The 24,652-nt window shown below is 36.9% G+C and overlaps 1 protein-coding gene across 1 annotated transcript; it reads left to right on the forward strand.

Moving 5' to 3' along the window:
- The first annotated feature begins 404 nt into the window (after window positions 1–404).
- On the forward strand, window positions 405–1,765 carry LOC135612214 (heavy metal-associated isoprenylated plant protein 5-like). The gene is made up of 3 exons (XM_065108207.1): window positions 405–527; window positions 630–714; window positions 805–1,765. Exons 1-3 carry the CDS (start codon window positions 510–512, stop codon window positions 1,416–1,418), a joined length of 717 nt encoding a protein of 238 aa, XP_064964279.1. The 5' UTR covers window positions 405–509; the 3' UTR covers window positions 1,419–1,765.
- Window positions 1,766–24,652: the final 22,887 nt, after the last annotated feature.

A 24,652-nucleotide genomic window follows, 5' to 3' on the forward strand; every position in this document is an offset into this window, starting at 1 on the left:
GCCTATAAACAAGGTTGGATGTCTCCTTCAACCTAAGTAGATGGCATCAGAAAACAAGTCTTTTTCATGCACATATGTGTCATCTCTTCTGACCACTAACGACAGCCATTCTTTTCTTTGTCCGGAGGAATTCTTCAGCTATGAACAAAACAAAAAAGAAAAGAAAAGAAAAGAAGAAGAAGAAGAAGAAGAAAAGCAGCTGCTCTTTTGACCAAGAAGCCGCCCATCCCCTCTCTCTCTCTCTCTCTAGAGCAAAGCAAATTCCCTCAGTGCTGCATGATGCAAGCGGAAGCCAATCTCACGCCTCCATTTACACTCCTAGAGAAAAATAATGATAATAATAATAATAGTGACCCGAGAAAAGCAGAATAGCTGAGTGTTCTTTCGGTGCCCGGAATTCCATTTTTCTGCTACAAATAGTCAATCGCCTGCAACACTCATCTCATTGTCTTCCAAGGTTCTGCTTACAGAACTGCATTGGTCGCTGCATCCCTCATCCGAGTTCTCACATGGTTCCCGAGCTAGAGGTAATTAAGCAAGTCTATGAAAGAATGATGGAGATAGATGGAAAGGGGATCATGAACATGCTTTCTAAAATGCATCTCCGTTCTTGTGTGTCTAAATTGCAGAAAGCTCGAGTCCTGGAGTTTCGGGTCCGAATGGACTGCAATGGCTGCGTACAGAGGATCAAGAGGGCAATGCATGGTATTGATGGTAATGATGACTCGAAATAGTAGGTTGAAGGAGAAGTAGTATTCTTCATGCATGTTCTCAAAGTTCTGACAACTACATGGATCTTTGCAGGTGTATACAATGTCAACATAGATTTAGCTTCTCAGAAACTGACAGTGGTGGGCACAGCTGATCCAGATAAGATCATTAAAGCCATCAAGAAGACGAGAAAGATCGCTACCATTTGTTCCCACACTGAAAATAATGGCCCGGAGCAGCCACCACCGCCAACAGAAGCAGCACCAAGCAGCGACCCACCTGCGTCAGATGCTGCCAACCAGCCTCCGGCTGAGCCGGCCAAAGATGATGCCCCATCCCAAGATAATGCCGTCGTTCAAGTAGAGAAGCCATCTCCTGAAGCCAAAGACGCATTGCCTGTGCATCTTAAAGACGTCGGCGAGATCCCCATGGTGGTGCATCACTACCCACACGATTGCATCCAAAAAGGACAATGGAACTACTACTATCCTCAAAGACATGGCGCCATCCCGTGCCATCCGCCTTACTATGTCATCCAAAGCTACAACAACTACAGATCATCCCCTTATCCATCACAAGACATTCGATACGCTGCTCTCGGACCCTACGATGAAGATGGTTACTGGCATCACGGCCGTGGTGGAGATCGGAACCAGATCACCTCAGTGTTCAGTGAAGAGAATCCAAGTGCATGCAGGATTGTCTAAGGTGGAACCGATCGTATCACTATGTTAGAACGATCTTCTAATAAGCACAGTGGTACGAAAAAAAGAAAAAAAATGTCCAGTAGCTTTAGCCGGAAAGAGAAGAAGAAGAAGAAGAAGACCGAGGGATCGTAGTAATTCCTTCCAATCTTTTATAGATGATGGAAGTTTTTGGAAAGTAGACTTAGTATAGAGCTGCATTAAAATTGTTATGGGATTGTTCCCAACTTAAAAATACGGAGTCAAGGAGAAAAAGAGAATAAGATGATTGACTTTGAGAGAGAGAGAGAGAGTTTTGCCGATACACCAACGTAACTATTTCTGTAGCTATTTTTCTGTCAAAAGAACTTGTTTTTTACAGCTCATATTTGGAGGAGTTCTATTGGGATGTGGAGGCACCTGTTACAACTTGTAGAGTAGCTCCAACCCTTCGGATACTAATCCCCATTTTTCAAATTTACTTAAAAGGCTTCCAACTCGTTTTTTATCTACTAAATAATTGCATCGCATTTCACGTTTACCAATATCTATATCAAGACTTTGTAAAATGTAAAATCTGGATTGATGGAATCTCATATTCACTACTTACTCTACTCAAACGTTTGCAATTTGTCTATCATTTATTTCATATTAAATAAAAATACAATAAATGCTAGGGAAAAGCAATCGTTAAAACAAATGAAATTTACAGAGATCAATAAGCAAAGAACTAACTAGAAAGTTTGTTACGACAACCTTTACTTATATCCATTAAAATATTAAAATTTTCATCTAATTTAAGGACAATTTCTCTCTCATACAAATTTTTTAAAATTTGTCTCACTTTTTCTCTCACCCTCTTTAGATCCCAGAAAAAAAAAAACCTATAAGCATCCAAAATTTTTTCATATCTTGCTTATCCACGAGAATCTAGACATATATGAGACATTTATAGTAATAAATCCTAATTCACTAAGTTTTTTTTTTCTACTTTAATTCATAATCAGAATCCTCAAGTGATTTAAATCATATTAGGACTCCTAAGTTATTTATCAATCCCACCCTTATAGTAAGTATTTTTCTCTATTTTGTGTCTTATGCACAAAATATAATTTATTTAAGTTCTTTTCCTGTTTTTGCTATTTATCTTTTCATCTTTACATGCTCCTCCCTTCAATGTTCTTCTTAGATCTTACATCAAAAAAAATCTTTCATCATCTTCTATCATAAGATATAACTATTTCTAGCATCAATTTTTTTAATGAATATGAATCGATAATATCCTAGTTGAATTTCTATTCTTCATATCTTTTAGGCTTTGATATTATTTTAATATTTCCTTATGTTTAAGAATAAAACTAAATTCTTCACCTTGTGAAATCAAATATTTGAGTAACTTTAACTCAAGTATAAATTTTCTTGTATACCCTCTCACGTAAACTGAAGAATTTCTTTTACTTTTTCTTCTCACTCTCTCTATATCCACTAGAGAGAAACCTAGGAGGACTCAAAGTATTTTCTTACATTTTGCTTTTCGATCAAAATCCAGATAGACATGATATATTTATAGTAATAGATGCTATTTCACTAAAGATTTTTTTTTATTTAAATTTATAATCTTTATCCTTCGAGTAACTCTCAACAAGATGGTCATAAGCGAGGTGCTGTCATTTATAGCAAAGGTGATCCCTCCTCTCCCTCTCAAGCCTCTATCCCTCACATGCTGCTACCAACAACATCATTGCTTCTAAATCCTCCACTCCATTGGAGGCGGCCCCTTCTCTCATCAACCCTCCTTCTAACACTCACCCGTATCCTTAGAATCAAGCAACCAATCATTCCTCACAAATTATTTTTTATCTCCAAGAACCCTTACAAGAACTTCTCACCTTTCTCATGGGCGGAACTCTTTTGTGGCACTCAAGGTGTAAGTTTCTGAAAGTTAAACCCAACCCTATAGGCTAAGCTTGCAAAGATCCAAGAGCAAGCCTCTCACTTCATCGAAATTTACTCAATTGAACTAAAGACTATTCGTTCCTCCTCGCAATTCTCCTTATATGATAAATTTCTAAACAAAACTCCTTCACTTAATTTCCTACGGTCTGCCCTCTTAGACTTTAGAGATTACTAACAAAATGCCAAATTGTTAACCTTGTAACTGAATGTATTTTCTTTCAATTTTAATTCTAAAATAGAAATGTTGTATGTTCTCTTGGGTGGCCCTTTGTTCATTCGAGGAGAAGCTCCCTCTTCCTTTGAAATTGAATTTTTAACCCATGCTTGAACAAATTTAAAAAAGTTCCCAGGTTTTCTTGTGAAATTTTTTCAACCTAATATCATATGTCGATTAGCTATCGAAATTGGCTAAATTCTCTCATGCTTTATAGGCAAATTTTCCGTGTCTATATCCTGCTTGATCTTTCCAAACCCCTTTCTCAAGATATTTGGATAATGGAAGATACTTCACAATTCTTCCAATCAATTGTCTTTAAAGATCTCCCAAACATTTGTTTATCCTTTCCCTTTTGAAAACTATAACACTGAAAAAATGAAGATTTATGATCTGTCGTTGGAGATTGAGCATGACCTCATCTATGAGCCATGGGTTAAGGCCCAAAAACGACCTAACAGGCATCGACCCAAATAAGTGGGTACAAACCAATCTTCCAATTCTAACCCAAGTAATGCCTCACAATCTCAACTCTTAAGATCAGGTAATGCCTTTGACTTGGCTCACACATGTCAATATGGACACCTCCTCCAAGTTGTTGCCCACAAATCATGATCTTGGTCTTAAGCCCTAAATCTCGCAGGCCATTACTTACTCAAGTCATTATCCACGTGTTATTTTTCAATGCTCCTCACGCGTTATCTCTACCCCCAAATCTCGTTCCATCACATCACTCATGCCCCTGCTTCTTCACGAATGGGATAAAAACATCGGTTTTAAAAATCTTCATACAATGAAAAATAATTTCGGAAAGATGTTAACTTGAAAGCATATTCGGAAGGTAGTGAAAGCAATAATTCAGCTTGTAATTTAAGTAAAGAGCAAAATAAAAATGTAAACTAGATTTTTATAGTGGTTCGGTCGTCGTGACCTATATCCACTCCACCGATTCCTCTTCCGTCGAGGCCATCAGCATCCACTAACGATCTTTCTCCAATGGGCAAAGATCAACTACCCTTACAACTCGATTCTCATTTTGATAGGTTCAGGAGAGAACCTTTACAACCCCCTTCACTCCTCTCTTAAACAAGACTAACACTTAAAGCTTGAGAAGAGTTTTCACAAGATTACAATAGCATTTCTGTTTCTTTTTGCTCTCAATTCTTGTGTTTGTTAACTAGGGATGAGAGGGGTATTTATAGGCCTCAAGTGGATTCAAATTTGGAGCCTAAAAGTGTCTCATCCTAGGTTTCTGAGTCTTGGCGGTACCACCACCTGTGCTAGGCAGTACCATCGCCTACAGCACTGACACTGGGTGGTACCATCACCTAGTCTAGTAGTACCACCACTTGGCACCCTACCATTAGGCGATCCCACCGCCTAGTCTAGTAGTACCACCGCTTGACAGTCTCTTAGAGACTGTGTATGGGTGGTACTACCACCCAGACTAGTGGTACCATCGCCTAACACAATCTCGGGGATTGTACCATGACGGTTCCACTTGTTGGGTCACTATTTGGGCCTTTCACTTGGCCTAACACAACCTAAACTTGGGCCCAATTATCCCCTAATTAAGTTGGCCTAATTCTAACCTAATTATATGCTAACTACGAATTTTAAGGCATACACTAAGCTAAATAAGTTTGGTAAGTCTAGGTCTCTTCCGATGAGCTTTCGGCGATCTTCCGACGAACTTCTAACGATCTCTCGGTAGTGTTCCAACGGACTCCCGGTAAGCTCCTGAACTTCACAACGATCTTCTTGGTGAGTTTCGACAAGCTTCTTTGGCAAGCTCTTGGACTTCTCGGTCAATTCCGATAGAACTTTCGACGAACGTCCGGACTTCCAATAAACTCTTGAACTCCCAACGAAATCTCGTTCTTGACTCCGGGACTTCATATTGATTTATGTCTTGATCACTATCATAGTTAATCATGCATACTTAAAACCTACTTCGATCTAGATAATTATTACAAAGCTTGAATCAAATGTTATCCGGTGTGTCATTGGTTCATCGATGCTTCATCCGATTCTTTGGTGCATCGTCGTCTCTTGTGGCATATTGCCCAATTGACCAATTGACCTCCGCAACACTAATTTCCTTAGGGCAATTTCTACTCTTCTTAGCCCGATACCCGAACCTATGGCCCAAAGCCTTTTGCTGATACGTCGACCGGTCCTCCAGCTCGACGTCCAATCTTCTGACATGTTTCACTCTGGCCCAACATGATTCTTCCCACTTTTAATTATCTCTCCCTGATCGAAGCTTCATGCGTCACTCAAAACGCATATTAAATCATAAATAGTATCAATTGGTTTCATCATCAAAATCTGAGATTTAACAATCTCCCCCTTTTTGATGATGATAACCAATTAATGATTGAGTTAACCTTAACTCCCCTTATCAATATGTCATATTGATAGAACCTTGAATTCAAGTAGAATTCTAGTCAAAGCAATTATGATTCATATCATATGTAATACATCATATACATCATCATAATAAAATCATGAGTATTACATGCATTATATGATGATTATTATCATAAATATGATCATAGAATCAAAATATCAAAGTATATTGCATCCTACCATGTATGATTCAACTCATCATCACATCTTCTCCCCCTTTGTCATCAACAAAAAGGAGAAGTGCATCTAGCAAGTTTTTAAGATATAATTTCAAATTATTACATTTATCATCATGCAAGCTAGTAAGTTTTTTTACAAAATTTTTACACCTTTTGATATATGCAAGATAGAAAGTTTTTTGCATCTACTTGAAACATGCAAGCTAGCATTTTTACGATTCTAGCAATTCTTTCTCCATGCAATTTGCAAGCTAGCAAATTTAGTAAGTTTTACATAATTTTGGAACATGCAAGCTAGCAAATTTTACACATATAAAAGTTGACAAAACTTTTGCATATTTTGAGATGAGCAAGCTTTTACAACATACAAGCTAGCAACAATTTTGAGTTGTGTAAGTTTGCAAATTTAACTTTATCTTTTTTTTGAGATAGCAAGCTAGCAATTCTTGGTGATGTTCAAGAGATCAAGTTCTTTCTTCTATTTTGAGAAGTGCAAGCTAGCAATTTTTGAAACATGCAAGTTCTACTTCATTATAGAACATACCAGCTTAGTAATTTGGCAAGTGTTACTTCTCTTTGAAGTATGAAGGCTAGCAACTTTTAAAAAAAGAATGCAAGATAGCAAGCTAGCAAGATTTGCTCCCTCTATGTCATTGTCAAATAGAAGGGAAGAATATAATATTGTAATTCTTTTCCCTTTTAGTAAATAATAAAAAGAAATATGGGAGTTCAAAAATAAGATCTTGATTCATAGAAAATCTCATATATTAAATATCAAGAAATCAAGATCATGATTTGATAAAGAAAATAAATCTTAACTCATAAAGTCTTCTTATAAGAAATGCCAAGTCATCATCTTTATCATGTTGGGCATGATATCAAATCAATAATTTTTTAAATCAATATTACTTGGGTATGCATGATACCAAAACATGGTTTCAAGTCTTCAATATATAACATGCATAACTTCAAACTATTACTTTTCATCCTTGCTTCAAGCATGATGCCAAAAAAAAGCAATCATCACTATGAGCATATCATACATGATATTAAGACATTAAAATTTTTAAGCATTTATCACTTTATGTATTAAATCAACATTTTGATCATAATCCTAAAGCATTCATGATACCAAACATTAAATTAATTTTTTAAGCATTTATCACTTCATGATTGTTGGTACCAAACATTCATCATTTATTTTCTCCCTCTTTGTCATAGGAAAAAAGGAGAATCATTCGACAATGCAAGTGTTTGAAAGCATATCAAGTGAGTTTTACACCAATTTATCCAAGCTAGCAAAACTATCTCCCTTAATGTGTAAAACTTTTCCCATTACATCATTTTTCAAATCATTACATAAAATATATCAAGAAAAATTAACTTGGTGATGAGATATACAATTCATGAAGACAAATTATGAATATCAAGAGATAAATTATGATTCTTTTGGATAACAAAAAGAAGAAATATATTAAACAATCTTGATAAGAATCTCAAGTTGTCAAGATCATGATTTTTATATTAATGAAAGATCTCAAGTTATAATTCAAAAAATCATGATTCATTAAAAAAATCTCCTCTTAAATGATATAAGAACACATAATAAGAGATCTTGATTCATAAAAGATTTCAAGCTATAATTCCGAGGAATCAAAATCATGATACAGGTAAAAAACACATTCAAATTCAAATAATAAAAATCATCAAAATCACTTTTAAGAAATTCAAAATATAAATAGATTCATTAATATCTTTTTGAAAAATCGATAAGATAGAGAAAAAAAAATTTCAAGAAAAATACTTTCCTCTTTTTAGTTGTTTCGATTTAAATAATTTGATTTTATACAAGCATGTCTTTGTCTTTTATGCCAAACAAAAATATGCATCATCATTTAAAAGCAAAGTTCATCACGACAAGATCAAAAAGCCATACATCACAAAGATCAATATGCATAATTTCAAAATATAAACTCATTAAGCATGATTTCAAATCATCATTACTTCAAATCATCATGCATAATTAAATAATTAAATCATCATGCATAATTAAATCATTAAATCATCAAGCATGATTTCATTAATCATAAAGTATTTTTAATCAAAATTATTTTAAAAATCATTTTCGACATAAAGTAAAATTATTTATAAATTCAAATCATACAAATTGATCATTTTCAATTAAGTGAATCTAACTCGTCATGCAATTGTCATGCTTTAATTTTAATTTTTTCAAAGTCACTTAGAATGAGAAGCATGATACTTTTTTATTTTTTATTTTTATTTACTAACTAATTTAAAAAATAACTCATAAAAAGGTATTAAGTAATTTCAAAATAAAGTAAAGGGGTTTTGGTTATCTCGTCGTTGAAAACCATTAAGACGTAATTCGCCACCTTGTCTTTGTTGGTTTGCTTCTCGTCTTTGGATGTGCTCGATTCAACCTTGAGTGTTTCCTTCTACTTTGACAACTTTTTCTTTTTGTGTTCATTTTAATTCTTAGTTTCATATTTTATAAATTTTATAAATTTACTTTTGAGGAATTCTATGTCATCATCACTTAAGCTCTCGCTCGAGTGGTCTTCTTTTGTTCTAAGTGTAAAATTCTTCCTATCTTTTGGAAGGTTATTCTCAAGTTTGTCATGTGCCACATAAGTCATTTTATAGGTCATCAAAAACCCGATAAGTTCTTCAAGAGGAAAATTATTCAAATCCTTGGCCTCTTGAATGACCGTTACTTTAGGATCCCAATTTTTAGAAAGAGATCGTAAAACTTTATTAACAAGTTCAAGATTCGAAAATCATTTTCTAAGAGCTTTTAAGTCATTGATGATATCCATAAAACAGGTATACATGTCAACAATGGTTTCTCTTGATTTCATTCGAAATAGTTTAAAATCATGCATTAAAAGATTGACTTGAGACTCTTTAACTCTATTTGTGCCTTCGTGAGTGATTTTGAATGTGTGCCAAATATCAAAAGCTATTTCACAAATAGACACTCGATTGAACTTATTTTTATCTAATGCACAAAACAAGACATTCATAGCCTTGGCATTTAAAGAGAAAGTCTTCTTCTCTAGCTCATTACAATCATTTATTAGAAGAGAAGACTTTTGAAAGTCGTTTTCCATAATGTTTCATAAATTTAAATCAATAGAAAGCAAGAAAACTCTCATTCGAGTTTTTCAATATGTGGTATGTCCCATTGAACATAGGAGAACGAACGATATAAAAGCCCTCTTGAAGCCGGAAAGAGCAATTTCTCTTGGGTGTCAAACCAAATGAGAAAAACGTGGCTCTGATACCAACTGTTAAAATCAAGAGCGACACTAAGAGAGAGGGGGAGGGGAGGGGGGGGGGGGGGGGGGGGGTGAATTAATGCAGCAGATAAAAACATCGGTTTTGAAAATCTTCGTACGATGAAAAATCATTTCAGAAAGAGATGTTAGTTAGGATCGAGTCGGCATTAAGAGGGCAGGGGGGGGGGAGTGAATTAGTGCAGTAGATAAAAATCACGTCGGTTCAAAATTTTGTTTCGATTAAACCCGTTTCGGAAATGTATTTAACTTGAAAGCATTTATAAGAGTATAATGAGGAAGTAAAGAAAGTAAGACAGTTTGCAGTAAAGGTAAATTATAAGAAGTAAATGTAAACTGAATTTTATAGTGGTTCGGTCGTCGTGACCTATATCCACTCCACCGATTCCTCTTCCGTTGAGGCCACCGACATCCACTAACAATCTTCCTTCAATGGGCAAAGATCAACTACCCTTTTACACCCTTCTTCTCCTTTTCACAGGTTTAGGAGACAACCTTAACAACCCCCACAACCTCCTCTCTTAAACTTTACTAACACTTGGAGTTTAAGAGGAGTTCACACAAGATTATAACAGCGTCTTCTTCCTTTTTCACTCTCAATTCTTATGTAAGTTAACCAGGAATGAGAGGGGTATTTATAGGCCTCAAGTGGATTCAAACTTGGAGCCTAAAAGTGTCTTATCCCAAGTTTTCCAAGTCCTGGTGGTACCACCGACTGTGTTGGGCGGTACCACTACCCAATCTAGTGGTACCACTGCCTAATAGTCTCTCGAAGACTATGCCACAATGGTTTCACCTATTGGGTAATTGTTTGGGTCTTTCACTTGGCCCAACACAGCCTATACTTGGGCCAAATTGAGTTAGCCCAATTCTAACCCAATTACTCCTAAAACTTTCTTCGATCTAGACAATTATTACAAAACTAATCAAATGTTGTCCGCTATATCATTGGTTCATCAATGCCTCATCCAATTCTTCGACGCATCGCCCTCTCTTGTGGCCTATTGCTCAATCGGCCAGTTAACCTCCGCAACTCTAATTTCCTTGGTGTAATTTCTTCTCTTCTTGGCCTGATGCCCGAACCCATGGCCCGAAGCCTTCTGCCGATACGTCGATCGATCCTTCGGCGCAACATTCAATCTTCTAACATATTTTTCTCTGGCCCAAAATGATTCTTCCTACTTTAAATTATCTATCCCTGATCGAAGCTTCTTGTATCACTCCAAACGTAGATCAAATAAACACTATCAATTGGTTTCATCATCAAAATTCGTGATTCAATAGGCTAGACATTGGGCCAAGAAGAGCATAAATTACGTCAAGAAAATCGGAGTTGCGAAGGTCAATTGGCCGATTGGGCAATAGGCCGTAAGAGAGGACGAAGCGTCGAAGAATCGGACGAAGCGTCGATGAACCAATGACATGCCGGACAACATTTCATTCAAGCTTTATAATAATTGTCTAGATCGAAGTAAGTTTTAGGCGTAATTGGGTTAGGATTGGGCCAACTCAATTAGAGGCCAGTTAGGCCCAAGGTTAGGCTCTGTTGGGCAAAATGAAAGGTCCAAACAATGACCCAACAGGTGGAACCATCACTAGACTGGGTAGTGGTACCACCTAATGTCAGTGCTATAGGCAGTGGTACTACCCAACACAAGCAGTGGTACCTCTAGGACTCCGAAAATCGGGGATAAGACACTTTTAGGCTCCAAGTTTGAAATCACTTGAGGCCTATAAATACTCCTCTCATCCTTGGGTAACATACACAATAATTGAGAGCAAAAAGAAATAAAAATGCTATTGTAATCTTGTGAGAAATTCTCTCAAGCTCTAAGTGTTAGTCTTGTTTAAAAGAGGAGTGAAGGGGGTTGTAAAGGTTCTCTCCTGAACTTGTCAAAAGGAGAATCGAGTTGTAATGGTAGTTGATCTTTGCCCATTGAAGGAAGATCGTTAATGGATGCCGGTGGCCTTGACGGAAGAGGCATCGACGGAGTGGATGTAGGTCACGATGACCGAACCACTATAAAACTCAGTTTGCATTTCCATTCTTGCAATTTATCTTTACTGCAAACTACCTTATCTACTTACTACTTTCACTATGCTCACAAACGAGATTTGAAGTTATCTTTCCGATATTGCTTTTATCGAATGAAGAATTTTTTATTCTTCTTTTTCTTTATTGATAGCAAAATCATACATAAAATAAAAAATGAAGAATTAGTTTTATCAAATGATGAATAATGGTTAACATACACAAGAATTGAGAGCAAAAAAAGGAAGAAAACGCTGTTATAATCTTATGAGAACGTCTCTAAAACTCTAAGTGTTAGTGAAGTTTAAGAGTGGAGGTAGTGGAGTGTAAAGGTTCTCTCCTAAGCATGTCAAAAGGAGAATAGAGTTGTAAAAAGTTGATTGGTCTTCGCCTATTGAAGGAAGACCGTTAGTAGATGCCGGTGGCCTCGACGAAAGAGGAATCGACGAAGTGGATATGGGTTACAATGATCGAACCACTATAAAACTCGGTTTGCATTTACTTCTTACAATTTACCTTTACTATAAACTACCTTACTTGCTTTACTTCCTTATTACACTCTTACGGCTTTTAAGTTAAATACATTTTCGATATTAATTTCATCAAAATGAAGATTTTTCGAACCAATGTCATTTTTATCCACTGCACTAATTCACCCCCCCCTCCCCCCTCCTCTTAGTGCTAACTCAATCCTAATAGCTGTTATCAGAGCCATGTTTTTCTCATTTGGTTTAACACCCAAAAGAAATAACTCTTTCCAGCTTTCAAGAGGGCTTTTCTATCGTTTGTCCTCCCATGTTCAATGGGACAGACTACACTTATTGGAAAACTCGAATAAGAGTTTTCTTCCTTTTCTTGAACCTTAATTTAAGGGATGTTGCTGAAAATAGATTTAAAATGTTTTCTCTTCCAATGAACGATTGGAATGAGTTGGAGAAGAATACTTTCTCTTTAAATGACAAGGCTTTGAATGTCTTATTTTGCACTTTAAATAAAACTGAATTCAATCGAGTTTCTATTTACGAAACAACTTTTGACATTGGGCAAATACTCAAAATCACACACGAAGGCACAAGTAGGGTAAAAGATTCTAAAGTTAATCTTTTGATGTATGATTTTAAGTTGTTTCGTATGAAGCTAAGTGAAACTATTGTTGATATGTATAACCGTTTTATGGATGTCGTCAATAGTTTAAAAGCTCTTAGCAAATATTTTTTGAATTTTAAACTTGTTAATAAAGTTTTACAATCACTTTCTAAAAGTTAGGGTTCAAAAATAATGGCAATACAGGAATCAAAGAACTTGAACCATTTTTCTCTCGAAGAACTTATTGGGTCGTTGATAACCTACGAAATAAGTTGTATGGCTTATGAAGAACATGAGAATAACCTTCCAAAGAACAAGAAGGACTTGACACTTAGAACAAAAGAAGACTACTCGAGTGAAAGATCAAGTGATGATGACATAGAACTCATCATAAGTAAATTTATAAAATTTATAAAACATGAAACTAAGAATATAAATGAACACTAAAAGAAAAATGTGTTAAAGAAGAAGGAAACACTCAAAGACGAATCGAGCACATCCGAAGATAAGAAACAAGCCAACAAATACAAGGTGGCGAACTATGCCTTAATAGCTTTCAACGACGAGGTAACCAAAACCCCATTAGTTTATTTTGAAATTACTTGATGCTTTTCGTGAGTTATTTTTTAAATTAGTTAGTAAATAAAAAAAAAAAAGTATCATGCTTCTCTTTCTAAGTGACTTTGAAAAAATTAAAATTTGAGCATTACAATTGCATGTTAATTCATAGCACTAAACATGAAAAATTAGATTTACTTAAAAAGAAAATTACATTACTGCAACATATAAAATGATTTTAAAAATACTTTATGTTTGATGAAATCAATTTTGATGATTTAATGATGTATAATGATGTAATGATGTAATGAAAATATTAAAAGTTTTGGTACAATGCTTGATGATTTTGTTCTATGCATGAGATTTTAAAGTTATACATGATGATTTTTATGATTTATTGATTTTGATGATTTTTGTGATAAATCTTGCACTTTTATTTTAAATAATGATGTATGTTTTGATTTGGTTAAAAAAAAAGGACAAGGATATGCTTGTATGAAATCAAATCTCTTAAATTGAAACAACTAAAAGGGAATGCATTTTGAAAATAAATGTTTGTATCATATTTGATGATTTTACACTTTGAAACTATGCATGATGAGTTGAAGTAATTATGGTTTGAATGTACGAATCGACAATCTTTTTGTCACACGAATCATGATTCCTTTACTTGATACTCTAATTTTTTTTTATGATTTATGATAAATTGAGACATTATGCATGAATCAAGTTTTCGTGTGAATCTATTTCTGTTACCTTCATTGAATTTTTCGAAAAGTGATTTTGATGATATGAATTTGAATGAAAATTTTTCAACCGAATCATGAACTTTCTTTTAATTTTTCTACTTGAGCTATCTTTTATGAGAATCAAAATATTTTCTATCTTTAATGATTTCTTCTTATCATTTACTAAATAATAGACTTATGCAAACAAACTATGACCTTAAAAATGGTTTGTAATGGTTTGAAATTATGCATGTTATATGTTGAAAACAAACCATGTTTTGGTATCATGCATACCCAAGTAATGTTGATTTGAAAATTTATTGATTTAGTATCATGCCCAATGTAATAATGATGATAACTTGGCATTTCATATAAGAAAATTTTATGGGTTAAGATTTTTTTTAATCCAAATCATGATCTTGATTTCTCAATATTTGATACATGAGATTTTTCTATGAATCAAGATCTTGTTTTTTATTCTCCTACCATTCTTTTTGCTATTCACTAAAAAGGAGACTTATCCTTAAAAAACCATGATATGCTATTTGACATCTTGAGAATTTATGACTTGAGTTTTTTTATGCATTTCTTCCCTTCTTCTTTCTTATTTATAATAACAAAAGGGGGAAAGAAAATAGCTAGCATCTCAAGACAATCAAATTTGCTAGATTGAATGATAAACTTAGACATGCTAAATCTCCCAAATGCATAAATTCTTATACATTTTTCGGATCATAATCTTGATTTCTCAATTTTTAGACTTGAATTTTCTTTTTGAATCAAGATCGTTTCCTATCATTCCTTCAATATACAAAAGAAGAGATATGCCAAAAATTATGACTTAATCTTTCATTTTTGATGATTGGAATAATGATTGAAATTTTGATGTAAATTTGTTATTTATCTTGGTCATGCTTTGAAAATTATTGTAAAAGGAAAAAGAATTACAAAATTATATTCTTCTCTTCTTTTTAACAATATGACAGAGAAGGAGATAAAATATGCTAGCTTGCATGATGATATATGCAAGAAGAAGTTCAAACTTGCTAACTGCCTTATCTCAAAAGAGAAGCAAAATGTGCTATCTTGCAAATCTCAAGAGAATCAATGTTTGCTAAGTTACATATTTTAAGAAAGTGCAGAAACATACTATCTTGTACATTTCAAAAATTGCTAGCTCAAGATGCAAAATTTGAAAACTTGCCCATTGCGAAAGAAAGAGGGTATTTATTTCATTAATATATTTTCTAGAATAAAAATAAATAATAAAAAAGATAATGGATGAAAATAGATAAATAAAGATAAAAGAAGAAAAAGATGAATATTTTATTTCTTCTTGATAAATTGAAAGCAGAAGAAAAAAAGAAGAAAAAGATGAATTTTTTATTCTGCTTACCGGTACCGCTAAATTGGGCGGTGGTATCGCTTAGTGGTAAGGTGTCAAGCAGTATAGACTGGGCTGTGGTGCCACTCAGTATTAGTGTTGCAGGTGGTGGTACCGCTAGTACCCCGAAAATCGAGGATGAGACACTTTTAGGCTCCAAGTTTGAATCCACTTGAGGCCTATAAATACTATTATGATCGAGTCGACACTAAGAGGGGGGGAAGGGGTGAATTAGTGCAATAGATAAAATCACCGGTTTGAAAAATTCTTCGTTCGATAAAACCAATATTAGAAAGATAACTTCAAATCTCGTTCGTAAGCGTAGTGAAAGCAGTAAGCAGGAAAGGTAGTTTGTAGTAAAGATAAATTACAAGAATGGAAATGCAAACCAAGTTTTATAGTGGTTCGGTTATCGTGACCTACATCCACTTCGTTAATTCCTCTTCCGCATGGCTACCGACATCTACTAACGATCTTCCTTCAATAGACGAAGATCAACTACTCTTAAACTCGATTCTCCTTTTGACAGGTTCAGGAGAGAACCTTTACAACCCCCTTCACTTCTCTCTTAAACAAGACTAACACTTAGAGCTTGAGAGGAGTTCTCATAAGATTACAATAGTGTTTTTTTTCTTTTTGTTCTCAATTCTTATGAATGTTAACCAGGGATGAGAGGGGTATTTATAGGCCTCAAGTGGATTCAAACTCGGAGCCTAAAAGTGTCTCATCCCTGATTTTCGGGGTACTAGTGATACTACCGCTTGTGCTGGGCAGTACCACCGCCTACAGCACTAAAACTAGGTGGTACCACCACCCAGTCTGGCGGTGCCACCGCCTGACAGTCTCTCGGAGACTGTGTCTGGTTGGTACCACTGCCTGACATACTCTCAGATAATGTGCCACAATGATTCCACCTGTTGGGTCACTGTTTGGGCCTTTCACTTGGCCCAACATAGCCCAAACTTGGGCCCAATTGGTCCTTAATTGAGTTGGCCAATTCAAACCCAATTATATGCTAACTATGAATTTTAAGGCATATGCAAAGTTAAATAACTACGATAAGTCTATGTTTCTTCCGACAAACTTTCGACGATCTCTCGGTAGTGTTCAGTGGACTCTCGCAAGCTCCTGGACTTCATGATGATCTTCTTGGTAAGTTCCGACGAGCTTCTTTGGTAAGCTCTTGGACTTCTCGGTCAATTCCGACAGAACTTTCGATGAACGTCCGGACTTCCAACGAACTCTCGAACTCCCAACAAAATCTCGTTTTTGACTTCGGGACTTCATTTTGCTTTATGCCTTGATCGCTATCATAGTTAATCATGCACACTTAAAACCTACTTCGATCTAGACAATTATTATAAAGCTTGAATCAAATATTGTCAGGCATGTCATTGGTTCATCGACGCTTCATCCGATTCTTTGGCGCATCGTCCTCTCTTGAGGCCTATTGCCCAATCAACCAATTGACCTCCGCAACTCCGATTTCTTTAGCACAATTTCCGCTCTTCTTGGCTCGATGCCCGAACCCATGGCTTGACGAACAATCTTCTGACATGTTCCACTCTGGCCCAACATGATTCTTAATGTTTTTAATTGTCTCTGTTGAATCTCAGATTTTGATGATGAAACCAATCGATATGTGTTTATGTTTTAATCTACGTTTTGAGTGACATAGGATGCTTCGATTAGGATGAGACAATTAAAGCAGGAAAAATCATGTTGGGCCGGAGGAACATGTCAGAAGATTGGACGTTGGGCCGGTGGAACATTCGACGTATCAACAGAAGGCTTTGTTGAATCTCGGATTTTGATGATGAAGTCAATTTTCATTTGTTATCTAATCCATATGTTGAGATAAGTGTGTAGGATTAACTACGATGAAAGTAAGACATGCAGCAGGAGTTGCGCCGGTGTCAAGACAATGATCGTGTTGGGAGTTTGAGAGTTCGACGGAAGTTCGGATAGTCGTCGGAGGTTCTGCGGGAACAAATCCGAGAAGTCCATAAGCTTACCAAAGAAGCTCGTCGGAACTCGCCAAGTGAATCGTCGCAAGTCCAGGAGTTTGCCGGAAGTCCGCAGGAGCATCACCGAGGGTTCATCAGATGATCGACGGAAGTTCGCCGGAAGCTCGCCGGAAGAAGCGATTGACGCACCGGAGCAAGTTGCAGTAAATGTCTTAGGGAATATCGTAGTTAGCACAATGATTAAGTTGGAAATGGGAGGTAATCCCATTAACTTAATCTTGGGGCAATTGGGCCCCTGAAAAACCCAAATTGGGCTGAATAGATCAACCCATTCGGACCCTGATTTCTGCCAGGCGGTTGAACCGCCCAAGGCAGGAGGTTGCACTGCCTGGGCTCAGTCTCCGAGAGAGACTGGGAGGTGCAACCACTCCAGCCAGGTGGTGGCACCGCTTGGGCTCAATCTCCGAGCGAGACTGGGCGGTGCAACCTCCCCTGACAGGAGGTGGCACCGCCTGAGCTCGGTCTTCGAGCTCTGCCAGGCGGTGCAACCGCCTCAGTTAGGAGGTGCAACCGCTTGAGCTCGGTCTTCGAGCTCTAGCAGGAGGTGCAACCGCCCCTGACAGGAGGTAGCACCGCCCAGAGGCTTAGTCTTCGAGCTCTACCAGGCGGTGCAACCGCTCTAGTCAGGAGGTGCAACCGCTTGATCCCGGAATTTCGGGAATTGACAGTTTTGAGCTCCAAATTTGAACTGGGTTGGGGCTTATAAATACCCCACCCATTCAGCATTGAAATGGCATGAACTTACACCGAAATCTTGATCTTTTTCTGTGGTTCTTAGAGCTCAAAATTATTGTAAAGGCCAAAAGTTCTTCTCCCTCTTTTCTTCTAAGTTCTGAGTTGTAAAGAGAGGAGAGAAAATTCTGTAAGGGTTGTCTCCTAAGCCCGTCAAAAGGAGTGAAACTGTAAAAGGGTGGTTGGCCTTTGCCTATTAAAGGAAGGCCTCTAGTTGACGTCGGTGACCTCGTCGGTGGAGGAAGCCAAAAGTGGAGTAGGTCAAGATTGACCGAACCACTCTAAATCTCGGTTTGCATTTACTTTGTGTTAGGATCGAGAGCACTAAGAGGGGGGGGGTGAATTAGTGCAGCGAAAATCTTACAGTGATTAAATCAAAAGCTGCGTTCGTTCAATAAAAACTATTATGATGCAAAAGCTAATTCTCAGTTTGTATCTAAGTGCAGTTTGCGTCTAAGCGCAGATTGCGTCTAAGCGCAGTTTGCGTCTAAACACAGTTTGCGTCTAAGCGCAGATTGCGTCTAAGCGCAGTTTACGTCTAAACGCAGATTTACGTCTAAACGCAGTTTTACGTCTAAACGCAGATTTACGTCTAAACGTAGTTTTACGTCTAAACGCAGATTTACGTCTAAACTCAGATTTACGTCTAAACGTAGTTTTCCGTCTAAACGCAGATTTACGTCTAAACGCAGTTTTACGTCTAAACGCAGATTTACGTCTAAACTCAGTTTACGTCTAAAACGTCTTTACACAGTTTGAGCAGTTTTACGTCTAAACGCAATTTTACGTCTAGACGCAGTTTCAAAGGGATCTGAACTTTAGAAACTCGTTCGTAAAAGCGCAGAAGACAATTTTGCAGAATCAAGGCGTAAACGTAAACTGCGATGTAAATATCGTACGAAAACGCTGGTTTACGTCTGAAAGCATATTCGGACAGATCAGCACTTAAAAACTTGTTCGTGAAGGCGTAGAAGACAGTTTTGCAGAATTAAAACGTAAACGTAAACTGTAATGTACGAAAACACCGATTTACGTCTGAATGCAGATTCGGAAAGAACAGCACTTAGAATTTGTTCGTAAAAGCGCAGAGAGCAGTAGTTATGAAGGAGATTTGCAATAATGATAAAGTGCTCAAAATAAACGCAAACCAGAGATTTAGAGTGGTTCGGTCAGTCTTGACCTACTCCACTTTTGGCTTCCTCCACCGACGAGGTCACCGACGTCAACTAGAGGCCTTCCTTCAATAGGCGAAGGCCAACTGCCCTTTTACAGTTTCTCTCCTTTTGACAGGCTCAGGAGACAACCTTTACAGACCTTTCTCTCCTCACTTTACAACTCAAAAACTTGAAGAACAGAAGGAGGAGACTTAAAGGCTTAACAACACTTTTGAGCTCTTAGAATCACAGAAAAGATCAAGATTTCGGTGTAGGTCTGTATCTTTTCAGTGCTGAATGGGTGGGGTATTTATAGGCCCCAATCCAATTCAAATTTGGAGCTCAAAACGATCAAATCCCGGAATTCCGGGATCAGGCGGTTGCACCTCTTGACTGGAGAGGTTGCACCGCCTGGCAGAGCTCGAAGACCGAGCTCAGGCGGTGCCACCTCTCTGTCAGGGAGGTTGCACCGCCCAGTCTTGCTCGAAGACTGAGCTCAGGCGGTGCCACCTCTCTGTCAGGGAGGTTGCACCGCCCAGTCTTGCTCGAAGACTGAGCTCAGGCGGTGCCACCTCTCTGTCAGGGAGGTTGCACCGCCCAGTCTTGCTCGAAGACTGAGCTCAGGTGGTGCCACCTCCCGGCTGGGGAGGTTGCACCGCCCAGTCTCGCTGGGAGGCTTTAGCCCAGGCGGTGCCACCTCCTGGCCTAGGCGGTTGCACCTCCTGGTGCAATCAGGGTCCGAATGGTTAGCTCCATTCGGCCCAATTTCAGTCTTTCAGGGGCCCAATTGCCCCAAGATTAAGCTAATGGGATCACCTCCCATTTTCCAACTTAATCAACGTGCTAACTACGATTAGATCTAAGACAATTTCTGCAGCTTTGCTTCGGTGCGTCAATCGCTTCTTCCGGCGAGTTTCCGGCGAACTTCCGTCGATCATCCGATGAACCCTCGGTGATGCTCCTGCGGACTTCCGGCAAACTCCTGGACTTTGCGACGATCCATTTGGCAAGTTCCGACGAGCTTCGCTTGGCAAGCTTCTGGACTTCTCGGATCTGTTCTCGCAGAACCTCCGACGACCGTCCGAACATCCGTCGAACTCTCGAACTCCCAACGTGATCATGAACTTGACTCCGGCGGAACTCCTGCTGCTTGTCTAACTTTCATCGTAGTTAATCCTGCACACTTATCTCAACACATAGATTAGACAACAAATGACAATTGACTTCATCATCAAAATCCGAGATTCAACAATCTCCCCCTTTTTGATGATGACAATCAATTGATAATGGAGTTATCCTTAACTCCCCCTATCTATATGCCATAGTTGAGATAAGTCAACCTTGAATTCAAGACCTAAGAATTCAAGTGACGTATTGATAAGTTAGATCAGTTAAACTTATCAATACTCCCATCATGATACTCATCATGATGTATCTCTTCAAGGATGATGTCAAGGCTTGACTCATCAAGTTTGTATGACTGTGTTTGTAACTATTCATCATGTAGTTTGAACATTATCATATAAAGCTGTGAAGCACTATTACATGATGCACACATTTGAAATATTCTAGCAAGTTTTGCATTTTCTTCACATGATAAGATATCAACTCAAGGCATAATGCAAACTTTAGCACATGTTCATATATCTCTTGGTGATGCAAGGATGGCATAATCATAGCAGTGTGTTTATAGCATCACTTATAGTATTTCTAATCATGGCAGTGTTTATCAATTCATATATCTCCCCCTTTGTCATCAACAAAAAGCATAGTAATTATGATACCAGGAAAATAATAATAGTAAGCTTATAGAAGAATTTTACATAGATTGCTTTAAATACTTCTTCCCCTTTTTGTTATAATCCATTGTCTATGTAAAGATTTTGTAGGATGGAATACATACACATGAATCACTTCATCAAATTTATTTCAGAAACTTATTTTTCATGAAAGTGTACGAGAAAATCTGGTGTATAGCATTCGAATAAATAAGATGCATTCGGACAAGATTTTGTTGCAGATTTTCACATATGATCATAGAAACATGGCAATCAAGTGATTTGATCATTCAATATAGTCTGAAATAACTAGTTTAAGTATTCGGACACATCAACATTCCTAATTCTCTTCGAATGAAATCAAATTGTTCTTCACTTAGAGGTTTTGTAAAGATATCAGCTAGTTGATGTTTAGTATCAATGAACTCTATGATTATATCATGATTCGCAACATGATCTCGTATAAAGTGATGTCTGATATCAATATGTTTTGTTCTTGAGTGTTGTATAGGATTCTTTGTTAAACATATTGCACTCGTGTTATCACATTTAATGGGAATATCTTTAAGATTAATTTTGTAATCTTCTAAAGTGTTTTTCATCCATACAACTTGTGCACAGCATGCACTTGCTGCAATATATTCAGCTTCAGTTGTTGATAGAGCAACCGAGCTTTGTTTCTTAGATGACCAGGAAACAAGAGCATGTCCTAAAAATTGACATGTTCCTGATGTGCTTTTTCTATCTAATCTACAACCAGCAAAGTCCGCATCAGCATAAGCAATTAACTCAAGATTCTCTGATTTTGGGTACCATAATCCTAGATTTGTGGTACCATTAAGGTATCTGAGTATTCTTTTAACTGCTTTAAGATGAGATATCTTAGGGTTTGATTGAAATCTAGCACAAAGTCCTACACTGAACATGATGTCTGGTCTTGTTGCAGTGAGGTAAAGTAAACTTCCTATCATACCCCTATAAGTTTTTTGATCAAAGCTTTCTCCACTTTTATCAATTTCTAATTTAGTGGAGGTGCTCATAGGAGTGTTAATGGCTTTTGAGTTCTCCATATTAAACTTCTTGAATAGATTCATGGCATATTTAGTTTGACTAATAAAGATGCCATTGCTTAGTTGTTTGATTTGTAAACCTAAGAAGAATGTTAACTCTCCCATTAAACTCATTTCGAATTCAAGACTCATAGTTTTAGCAAAAGATTCACAGAGAGATTCATTCGTAAAACCAAAGATAATATCATCAACATAAATTTGAACAATGAGAAAATTATTTTCAAAATTCTTGATGAATAATGTAGTATCAACCTTGCCTTTTATGAAATTATTTTTAATGAGAAAAGAACTAAGTCTCTCATACCAAGCCCTTGGAGCTTGTTTTAAACCATAGAGAGCTTTAGTTAATCTAAACACATGATTAGGGAGACTATTATTTTCAAATCCAGGAGGTTGTTCAACATAGACTTCTTCGGAAATAAAGCCATTTAGAAAAGCGCTTTTAACATCCATTTGAAATAACTTAAAATTATTACAACTAGCGTAGGCAAGGAGCATCCTTATGGCTTCCAATCGAGCCACAGGTGCGAAGGTTTCTTCGTAATCGATACCTTCTTCTTGGTTGAAACCTTTGGCCACTAATCTAGCCTTGTTTCTAACCACGATACCATTTTCATCTTGCTTGTTTCTAAAGACCCATTTAGTACCAATAACTAAATGGTCATTTGGCCTAGGAACAAGCGTCCACACCTCATTTCTCTCAAATTGATTCAATTCATCTTGCATTGCGATAATCCATGAATCATCTTTCATGGCTTCGTCAACGCATTTGGGTTCAATTTGGGAGAGAAAGGCGGCGTTTGCACAAAAAGTTTTAAGAGAAGATCGTGTTTGAACCCCCTTTGACGTGTCTCCTAAGATTAGCTCCTTATGATGAGCATCTACATACTTCCAATCCTTGGGTAAGGAAGTGGATGCATCCAAGTTGCTAGTTGGAGACGGGGTTTCGTTTAAATTCAAAGAATCAAAGTTAACATCATCATCAAGATCATTTTTCTTAATTTCGGAAATCTCATTGAAAACAACATGGATGGATTCTTCAATAATTAAAGTTCTTTTATTGAAAATACGAAAAGCTTTAGAAACCGAAGAATAACCAAGAAAGATTCCTTCATCAAATTTAGTATCGAATTTTCCTAAGTTATCCTTTTCATTCAAGATAAAACACTTACACCCAAAGACTTTAAAATATGAGACATTGGGTTTTTTGTTATTCCATAACTCATAAGGAGTTTTGGTGAGTAAGGGTCTTACTAGAACTCTATTCAAAATATAGCATGCAGTGTTTACAGCTTCGGCCCAAAAATATTTGGGTAGGCTATGTTCATTCAACATGGTTCTTGCCATTTCTTGTAGATTTCGATTTTTTCTTTCTACTACCCCATTTTGTTGAGGATTTCTTGGAGTAGAGAAATTATGGTTGTATCCATTGAGTTCACAGAATTCTTGGAAATCATGGTTTTGAAATTCTCCACCATGATCACTTCTAATTGACGAAATCATAGATCCCTTCTCATTTTGAACAAGTTTACAAAACTTGGTAAAATATCTAAAGCATTCATTTTTCTGTTTTAAGAAGTAGGTCCATGTATATCTACTATAGTCATCAACAATGACAAATGCGTATTTGCTACCTCCTAGACTCGATGTAGAGATTGGTCCGAACAAGTCCATATGGATCAATTGTAAGGGCCTAGAGGTGCTTATTTGATTCTTAGCTTTGAAACTACCCTTAATTTGTTTACCTAATTGGCAAGCATCGCATACATTATCTTTAATGAACTTGATATGAGGAATTCCTCTTACAAGTTCTCTAGATGATACTTGAGTGATTAGTTTCATGCTAGCATGACCTAATCTTCTATGCCATAGCCAAGCATCCTCATTCATAACCGCAAAACACATTTCATCACATAAGTCATTGATGTCAATAGTGTATACGTTATTTTGTTTTAATGCAATCATAGACATATTTTTATGTGGTTTTTCAATGATGCAAGCATTAGATTCGAATTTGACAGTATATCCTTTATCACATAATTGACTAATACTCAAGAGGTTATGTTTTAAACCATCAACTAACAGAACATCTTCAATAAAGAGGTTGGATTTGTTACCTATGGTTCCTTTGCCAATGATTTTACCCTTGTTGTTGTCTCCGAAGGTGACATAGCCTTCGTCTATGCTAGTGAGCTTAGAGAATTGAGATGGATCTCCGGTCATATGCCTTGAGCATCCACTATCAAGGTACCATCTCTTGCTCCTAGCTTGCGATGGTTTAGTTTTCTACAAGAAAGGATGATGTTTAGGTACCTATTTGCTTTTGGGTGCCTCACAAATAGATCTACATTTCTTATCATGTTGCATAGAATTTTTCATGGTTCCTTTAGGAACCCAAATCAATTTGTTTGGACTTATTTTCTTGAATGGACAACAATGTGTCTTGTGTCCAATTTTGCAACAAAAGTTGCATTTTGCTTGGTGTTGAACATGTAAGATGGAGCCTTTTATAAAAGTGGTTGGATTTAGGTGAGGACTTCTCACAAATCCAATTCCACTTCTTTTTGGAACGTGACCCTTGTTTGCAAGGATCATGTTCAATGACTTGCTACCAACCTCGAATTTCTT

This window comes from Musa acuminata, chromosome BXJ1-2 (assembly GCF_036884655.1).
Source record: "Musa acuminata AAA Group cultivar baxijiao chromosome BXJ1-2, Cavendish_Baxijiao_AAA, whole genome shotgun sequence".
NCBI classification, from domain to species: domain Eukaryota; kingdom Viridiplantae; phylum Streptophyta; class Magnoliopsida; order Zingiberales; family Musaceae; genus Musa; species Musa acuminata.